This window comes from Empidonax traillii, unplaced genomic scaffold (assembly GCF_003031625.1).
Source record: "Empidonax traillii isolate 1590-97213 ecotype Southwest subspecies unplaced genomic scaffold, ASM303162v1 scaffold276:size1176444, whole genome shotgun sequence".
NCBI lineage: Eukaryota > Metazoa > Chordata > Aves > Passeriformes > Tyrannidae > Empidonax > Empidonax traillii.
Genome location: NW_020955469.1, coordinates 1,013,826 through 1,022,109, shown reverse-complemented (window position 1 = coordinate 1,022,109; position 8,284 = coordinate 1,013,826). Strand labels below are relative to the sequence as shown.

General features: G+C 52.3%; 2 protein-coding genes and 1 long non-coding RNA gene across 7 annotated transcripts in view; 1 reads left to right on the top strand and 2 right to left on the bottom strand.

Annotated features, from left to right (window-relative positions):
- The window catches only part of LOC114060503 (argininosuccinate lyase), a 15,830-nt gene that overhangs the window by 4,420 nt on the left and 3,126 nt on the right, over nt 1-8,284 (bottom strand). Inside the window, exons 1-5 of one of the 2 annotated variants that reach the window (XM_027890051.1) lie at nt 2,543-2,677; nt 1,274-1,468; nt 1,056-1,139; nt 684-740; nt 66-163 (exon numbers count right to left, since the gene is read on the bottom strand). In XM_027890051.1, the coding sequence (XP_027745852.1) occupies nt 66-163; nt 684-740; nt 1,056-1,139; nt 1,274-1,468; nt 2,543-2,554 (446 nt within the window). In that variant the 5' untranslated portion in view covers nt 2,555-2,677. Of the gene's footprint in view, nt 1-65; nt 164-683; nt 741-1,055; nt 1,140-1,273; nt 1,471-2,542; nt 2,678-8,284 lie in introns of those variants that run through there. The other variant, XM_027890050.1, reaches the window with a different exon arrangement.
- The window catches only part of LOC114060512, a 10,981-nt gene continuing 3,512 nt past the window's right edge, over nt 816-8,284 (top strand). For 2 of the 4 annotated variants that reach the window (XR_003571896.1, XR_003571899.1), the window contains exons 1-4: nt 1,597-1,875; nt 3,359-3,539; nt 3,878-3,978; nt 6,890-7,008. This is a non-coding gene — a long non-coding RNA (uncharacterized LOC114060512). Of the gene's footprint in view, nt 845-1,584; nt 1,876-3,358; nt 3,540-3,877; nt 3,979-6,889; nt 7,009-8,284 lie in introns of those variants that run through there. The other 2 variants (XR_003571897.1, XR_003571898.1) reach the window with 2 other exon arrangements.
- Nucleotides 4,837-8,284, bottom strand: part of LOC114060504 (argininosuccinate lyase) — an 8,460-nt gene continuing 5,012 nt past the window's right edge. Inside the window, exons 9-17 of the mRNA XM_027890052.1 lie at nt 8,024-8,076; nt 7,595-7,657; nt 7,324-7,438; nt 6,896-6,980; nt 6,670-6,729; nt 6,316-6,399; nt 6,037-6,117; nt 5,553-5,659; nt 4,837-5,077 (exon numbers count right to left, since the gene is read on the bottom strand). Coding sequence (XP_027745853.1) covers nt 4,927-5,077; nt 5,553-5,659; nt 6,037-6,117; nt 6,316-6,399; nt 6,670-6,729; nt 6,896-6,980; nt 7,324-7,438; nt 7,595-7,657; nt 8,024-8,076 — 799 coding nt within the window. The 3' untranslated portion in view covers nt 4,837-4,926. The remainder of the gene's footprint in view (nt 5,078-5,552; nt 5,660-6,036; nt 6,118-6,315; nt 6,400-6,669; nt 6,730-6,895; nt 6,981-7,323; nt 7,439-7,594; nt 7,658-8,023; nt 8,077-8,284) is intronic.

Sequence of the window (8,284 nt, the reverse complement as noted above, 5' to 3'; positions counted from 1 at the left end):
ACTCAAAGAACAAGCCTACAGGTCTCCTGGCCCAGCCAAGGCCCTGGATTTGGGAAAGGACTTACATGGCAGCGCGTTCCACCAGGGTCTTGATGAGCTGCAGGAGGTGTGTGGAGATGACAGAGAGGGAATTCTTCATGAACAGCTTCAAGTCAGTCACAACCTGCGTGAGATTGGCCACAGTCAGACTAAGCAAAATATGACAGCCCTGGTGACCAAATATTGCTCAGCAGAAAGCCTTGGCACAGATATCCTCTTGTTCTGTGTGGTGGGAAGGTGCATCTTCCTCTCACCAGATCTGTCCTGGTCACTGTCTGTGAAAGCTGTTTTGTGCTGTTTTCCATGAACAGAACCAGAACCGGGTATTTGTTAAGTTTGAATCAGAGAACCCTCAACCAACACAAGTCAGTCATCTGTAGAAGGACTGATGCCAGCCAGCAGTCAGGGGTTCTGTAGGCTTTCAAAGCAATTCCAAGGGGAGGTTTGTGGCCTTTTACCACCAGGAAGCAATCCTGCAGATCCCATTCTCCTACGTGGATGAGTCATTGCAGCATAACTAGTTTAAAGCCCGAGTACATGCTGGAGAGTGTCAGGGCAGGTGAGAGATGGCATAAAAAATTCAATTAAGGAATGAGGTAGGGGAGGAATACTGAAAGAGGAAAATAAAAATATTCTGTACATACCTGATCATTCCTGCTTCTTCCAGTGTGCAACTTCCCAGCTACATCTCCAATCAGCTCCTGACAACAAGAGGAGGATTTCTCTCAGTCTCTCCGTGTTCTAAGCAAGACACTCCACGAGCAGATCTCCTCCCTGCCTGGAAGGGACTCAGCTCTAGGATCCTGTGAGTGCCCAGGGGATTGTTGTGGGGAAGGGCAGGTTTGGGTTCTGGTTTTGTACAGTGCCACTGCCACTTCCATGGAAGGGGCCTTGCAGGCACTGGACTGTGCACTTGGGATCCAGAGGAGTTTCACAGAGGGACAGAGGCACATGCCTTTTACATCAGGCAGATGCAGCTACAGAGGAACAGGACCAAGAGGATAGAGAACCCAAACCTTTAGTCTGCGTTCATTGGCAGTGTGGATGTCCTCATCAGTTGGTTTCAGCACAAAGACTCCTTTGGACCATTCCTCAGAGATCTACAAACACCAGCAGATGGTGTTTATTACCACACCATATTTATACCACGATGATTATTAAATACAGGGAGGCTCCTGTCAGGTTAAGGAGCCATTCATTCCAGCACACAACAGTTTGTGAAGGAAAGAAATACCTTTTCCAGGCCACCCAGGATCTTCTCCAGCTCAGTTTTAGACAGGATTCCAGCTTTCTCCAAGGCTTTGGCATAAGCCATGCTCCCCTGGATATCAACCTCAGACAGTCTCTGATCATAGGAAATGGAAGCATTGAGCATCTCCATGACTGGATCTGTGCTTCCACTGAATCTTCCTCCCCAGAGTTTATCTCCCTGAGAGAGAAAGGAGCAAGTTAGAGGCCTGATAACTTCTTTTAAGCTCCTGTGGTAAGAATTTTATCTGTGCAGAGGCCTTACAGCTTACCAAAGACTTCAAAAGCAACTCTGCGGTGCTATCAGGCAACAAAAAAAAGACACTTGAAGTAGAAAATAATTAATAATCTACTTGAGTTTTTAAACACCCTCTGTCAAATCTCTTCTCCTGCTGTTCACTGCAACTACCATGGACAGCAAGGAGGTGGCAGGACAGTTGTAAACTGATCTGTGCCAGGGCTTTACCAGTCGCACAAAGCACTGTTGAGTAACCTCAGGAATTCTTTCCCTAGTGACTGTCCCCGTGCCTGTGCCCATCCCTGCTGAAACAACGTGCCTGAGAGGACAGCAGGAGAGAGCTTGCAGAGGTAGGAGTGTGGGCATGTGCTTCTGGGCATCTTTGAGGCAGCTCTGTCAGAAAGCTGAGGGAAGGCAGATGGGGGGAATCAGGATTTAAAAAGAAATGTCAGGGTTCCTCAGCACTCGTTTGGTGCTCCCCAAGAGCACGGCACAGGGGATGCTAAATTAAAGAGCATTCCAGTGGTTAAGCACTTGACTGGGGATCTGAAATTTCTAGGTATAAACTTAAGTATTACGAGTTTCCATCACAGTTAAGGAGTGGGCCAGCAGAAACGTTGCACCACATCCATTTGCAATCAGGAAATCTAAACTGAAAGATTAACTTTAGGCAGCTGCAGGGCTCTGGTTGGAGCAGTGGCTGCACAGCCTGACAGATGATGGGTTCTAACCTGGAGCAGAGGAGGCCGGGGCTGTAGCAGCCATTTGGAAGCAGAAAGTGTGTCTGGCCAAGCTGCCCTGGTCACGTCTCACCAGGGAAGGAAACCGAAAACGCAGCTTTTGTTCGGGGAGGTGTTTACCCAAGCTGCTGGCAAGTGCCTCCTGCCCAAACACAACTCGTCAGGCACGAACCGCATCGCTTATTGGCCTTCCCCACGTCCAGGCAAGAACCCGGAGGCTCTGGGACTTACAGTTTAACTCGGCCGAGCCCCCCGGAGAAGCAAAGTTCACCCTCACCTCGGCTGCCATTCCGGACGGCGTTTGGTCCGGGCGACCCCGCAAGTGCAGCGAGCGGCGGGACGGGGCGGGGAGGGGCGCTCAGGCGCTGATCCAGGTCCCGATCCCAGTCCTAGTCCCGATCCCGATGCCCGGCGGGGGGGTCCAGCCGCCCCCTGGCCCCGCTCCGCCCGCAGCCCCGGCCGCTCTCTCGCCGCTCCCCGCGCTCGCAGCCCTCGGTGCGGGGCCCGCGGCTCGTCCCGCCCCGCCGGGGCGGAGTGTGCCCGGGCCGGCCCCGCTGCTGTTCCCCCTCCCTCGGTGTCCCCGCTCCTGTCCCCCCTCCCTCCGTGTCCCGCTCGTGTCCTCTCTGCCCTCGCACGGGCTGGTCCTGCTGGTCCTGCTGTGCCTGGCGGAGTGCGAGACCACGGCACGAACTGTCCCTGTGCGCTGTCGGATGCCTTAGAGGAGACTCTTGTCCCGGTTCGGGTTTTTCTACCCTTTAACCAGCCCGGTTGCCGCAGAACCTGCTATAATTCGGGCAGGAAGGGCCCTGGTCCAGGTGTCTTTCCTATGATCTTCTCTGTCCCATTATCCATCCCCTCTCTGAGCTGAAGTCTAGGGCACAGTGGGATTGCGTGGATGTGCATGGGAACGCTGCTTTCTGGAGCAGAGTGGATGCTGCCTCTGGCTGCCCAGCAAGGACCTTTTACAGCTGCATTTCCAGTGTACTGCCTTCAGTATCAGTCCAGAACAAGGCTCAGACACCACACCTAGCCAGCTATTAATTCACTGCTTCTCAAACATCCCCGCTTATGATTATTTCCTTTTCTCTTTCAGACGTCCAGATGCACAGAGCATCATGATGTCTACCCTGAGGACACCTCTTGGAACCATTTTGTTGCCAGGTTCTTCCTCTTCTGCAGTCCCTCACTTTTAGAGCTTCTTTTGTCATGTTCATCTTTTATGGGTGTCTGTACTCCAGGCTTTGACAGGAGGTTGCTGAGGATTTGAAAAAACTGTGAGCACTAAATTTACATCCGGAACAAACCACTTAATAAAAGCCTACATAAATTCTTGGCTTAAGTGCCTTCCTGTGGTCCCTGTAATGAGTAGGGATTTGAGACCAAAACCCAAATCACAATGAGTCATAGCAGGGTGATGGTGAAAGCCTGAAGGTACCACACACTCCTGTAATGTTTGTGGAACTTCAGAGACCTCCATGGGCCCCTCCAATCTAAATTATTTCACAATTCTAAGAACAAGTGGATGGGTGGGAAGCACTGGTGACCATGAATTACTTATTTAAGTAAGAGACTGAGATGTGATAATCTGCTAAAACTTCCCTTTTCCTTTCAGTTTGGCAGGGCCCTGTGTCACTCAGCACTGGCCATGAGGAACAATGCCAGACATTTGCTGCTGGGAACAAGAGGAAATCTATTCAGCTGAGGCCCCTGAAGGTACTGAGCAGGAGCTGGAAGACACAAATAGGGAAAATGAGGGGAGTGGCACAGGTTAAGAAAGTTTGTGGGAGGAAAAAGAACTGCAAGGTGGAGATGAGGAAAACTCCCTTCTTCTGACTCTGTAGGTGCTGAATATTGGGGTTCCCTATCACTTTCTTGTTCCTTTAGCCTGTCAGCTCGGTGTGCTTAAGTGATTTCCTGGCAACAGATCTAGAGGGTGAGACAGGAGCCAAAACAGAAACACAGCAGGAAGTAAGGGAACAAACAGAAAGGAGGTTTATGGACAGGTGCTTGAAATGTGCTGTTCTTTAAATGCCAGGAAAATGGATCAGATTTAGGGCCATAAAAAGGAGAGAGTGAGAATGGTGGAAAGAGTTGAAAAAAGGGAAGTTTGCTACTGCTGGTCCTTCTACCACATGTTCAAAGCACAAACAGCCCAAAGTAGAAGGAAGGCACCGTGTCTCCTGGGGTACTTTGTTAAAGGCAGGAGATTTAGCTCCTGGTAGTTTGTGCTGTCTGTGCTGTAGCCCTTGCCCTAAACTTGGTGAGGCAATGCTTGTGTTACTGCCATTACCTGTGTGTCTCACAGAATCTGAGTCAACAACATGTTGCTGCATCAGCACTGAGAGAAGGTGCTGAGCGAAACACCAGCTTTGCAATGCTGTGGCAGAAAAGAGATTTTGCTGGGTAAAAAAGGGACAATCAACTCCCTTTTGCAGTTCTGCCAGCCTCCCCTCCAAGAGGCACGTTTTCAAGTGCAAGCGAGGGAAGAGTCCACGTTCTTTCAAACCCCAAACCTCACGAGAGCTGAGGGAGCCCAACTTTGCCCCCAGGAAGAAAGACGCGAGACAGGAGTTTCAGCGAACTACAGACACCCCAGTGTTTATTAACTCCAGATTAGTGGGATAGGCACAACGCTGCATCCACGGGATCTCTCCCCACACTCTAAGCTTGTTCCTTCAGCCTCTTGAGCAGCTCCCGGAGCTGCTCGATCTGGGCGGACACGCTGCTCTTGGCGGTGCCGCCCAGGGCCGTGTACTGCTCCACGCTGCTGACCACGCTGAACACCTGGGACACGTCACTGCCGAACAGGGGGCTGGGGGCAGAGAGGAGGGGTGTCAGTGGACAGCACGGGGGGCTGGGGGCTGCTGAATATGCTCATTGTTTATAGAGGTGGTGAGAGAGTGAGGACAGAGCCTTTTTCGAAGGGGAAAGGACTCCTGCACTTCTGGTGCCTCAGGGCTGCTGCTGGTGGCAGACCAAAGAGGCAGCTCCAAGGGGACACCAAGGAAGTTTGGAGCCAAACCCCTCAGGGGGCTGGCACCTCGAGGTCAGGGTGTGAGTTCCTCCCAGTCCCTCCCAACAGCTGCTGCCTGTGCCCCACAGGGGCAGAATGGAAGCAATGTTATCCCCTTCAGTGTTTTCACTCCTAACAGGAACAGCCTTGATATTCAGGCCAGGAGGATTTTGGGGCCCTGCCTGGCCCAGGCACTTCGGGGAAGGGCTCATTCCCAGGGAGTCTGATCCGTGTCTATGGAGGGAAATCAAGGCAAGGTGACGGTGACACAAACCTGATGCTCTTCAGGTCCTCCAGGCTGAGATTATTGATGGTGGTGCCTTTGGTCTCGGCGAGGTGGACGGCCTTGCCAGAGGCGATGTGGGCTTGTCTGAACGGCATCTGCAGTGAGAAGCAGAGATTGCATTCAGTGACCAGGCAACTGGGGTGCTTTTCAGTGAAAAAAAAAAAAAAAAAGATGTGCTATCATTTTTCCTTGGCTTGTTTTCCCTCAGGGCAATCCACACCCAGGTTTTCTGGGGTGGAAGAGGGGAGGCTTTAGGAGGTAGCACTCCACCTGTAAATTGCTATCAAGCCTCTCCCTGGCAGCAGTTCCACTGCTTGGGATACATGTAAGGAATGTGTTTCCAGCTTTTGTGTTTGTTGACCCACACTGCTCATGAGCTGGGGACAGAACAGCAGGCCTTGTCTCAGGGCCTCGATACGCAGCACTCTGCACCCAGAGAGATCATAGCTCTGAGTCTCTCTCTGATACTCACTCCTTTATGAACCAAGTAGAGAGCCAGGTCAGATGACAGGATCTCGGGGCTCAGTGCCTTCTCCATGTTCTCCTTGTTGATCTGCAGAAGGGAGGTGAGAGGGAGGCGTTATCATCAGCTCCTCTTTGGGGACACAGTGGCTGACAGTGGGGACCACAGTCAGCAGTACAGGCAAGGCAGCAAAGAGCCCTCATCTCAGGGCCAGTCTGGAGCTCTGTCTCCTGTGTTACTGACACAATGTGCACCGTGACCGTGTTCAACAGCACAGACTGAACTGACCTGGAGGGTGGAAATCACTCCCGTGGCAACCTGGAGCACAGCATTCAGGGTGTCTACAACATCAAAAACGGCCTCCTTGTCCTCCTGTGTTGGAACAGGGATGGAAATGGCTGTAAGTCAACCTGATGCAGCCCGAGAGGCTGAGCAGCCCAGCCAGCAGAGCAGGTGTGTCATTCCAGAGGCTCCTGCCATGGCCAGGGTGTCACCTGCAGCATTGCAGTGCCTCAGCCCCTTTCCCAGCACCCTGCACACAGGCAGGGGCTGGGCAGGGAAATGGAGTGACAGGACAGCTCAGGAGTAATGGACAACTGTGTGTGCTCAGAGAGATGGTGTGAAAACCGACAAGGGCTTTACCTGCAGGTCCTTGTTGTAGGTGCTGGGGAGTCCTTTGAGGACCATGAGAATAGCAGCCAACTGCAGAGAGAGACAGGCAGGCCAGGGAGTTACAGGGCAAGGCACATCCCCCAGCACAGGTTCAGAGCCCAGACTGGGCACAGCTCTTCATGCAGAGGGACAAGGAAGAGGCTTCAGCCCTGGCAGGAGCAGTTTCCCCTCCCACTCCCTTCTTTCTCAGGCTCACCCGTCCGAACACTCGTCCAGCTTTGCTGCGGATCAGTTCCAGACTGTCAGGGTTCTTCTTCTGAGGCATCAGGCTGCTGCCAGAGCTGCAAGGAAGGTGTTTGGAGTGCAATGGTGAGTCAGATATTGCAAACCCTGCTAGTCAAGGAAGGGCTTTGGCAGCATTCCCAGCTGAGGAGGAAGTTCTCTCTGCCAGCAGTTGCCAGGGAGGAGTTGCTGAACTGAACTCAGACATGGATGAGTTATCAGAACCAGAAATAAGTGACCACTGCTGAGGAAGATTCACCCTGAGGTTGTCTTTGTGCCAGCCTCTTAAAGCTGTGTCAGCCTCGTGCACAGATAGACCCCCACCACTGCCCCATCAGGTGAGGACAGCTCAGGAGGTGAGGACAGCTAATGAGAATTACATCATAGAGACCAGAAACCTACCAGTAGGTATCAGAGAGGGTCAGAAAGCCAAATTCACTGGTACTGTAGATGATGAGATCCTCAGCCATCTTGCTAAGGTGGATCATCAGCAGGGTGGCAACAGACAGGAATTCCACTGCAGAGAAGGCAGGAAATCAGGAGGGAGAAAAGGTGTTTGTTTGCTTGACAGCCCAGGGAACCCTAACTTATTAAAGCCCCTTATTAAAGGAGGTTAATTGGAAAGGCCTCAGAACCTGCTTCTAACAGTGCTGGGAAGAAGTGATGTGCTTACCCACAAAGTCTCTCTCACTGACAGCATCCATGCTGTTCAGGCTGATGGAAGCAAAGTCCAGCTCTGTAAGGAAGGTGATGGACACAGGAGATCAGGCCTGGCATGACAGGAGCTTGAATGCACCAGGGTGCCCCAGTGTGCAGGTGACTGTGAGCCCTGGAGTGGTCCCAGGAACACAAACATGCTCTGATGTTGCACCAACTGGGGTCTTTACTGGGAGCCCAGACAGCCAGAGCGCAGCAAGGGTGGCTCCTCCTCCTCCCACCTCACAGGCATTGCCTGTCTCGTTGCAGCACAAAGCCTGAAGAAGAAAGGCTTGGACTCCAGGACAGGGCACTGCAGTGCCATTGGGAGCCCTGTGTCAGTGCTTCCCTCCCTCCTAGGTATGACAGGTGGTTCTGTGCCACTCAACCACAGGGAGACATTTACCACTACGCAGAAGCTCTCTGTCAATCTCCAGTGGGTTGCCAGCCAGAGCACCACTGCCAGGGGAGAAAGAAACAGGAGTCACACAACATACTTTGCATATCTCATCCAAAACTGAGCTCTAAGAGGCAGGGAAGGCCCATCTGAAGACTTTGCAGAGCAAAGCAAGGCCCGCTGATTATACAAACAGTAGATCTTACCTTCCCAAAGGCAAGACATTGATCCTCTTTTTTATCTCTCCCAGGCGCTCAGAGTCACGGGTCA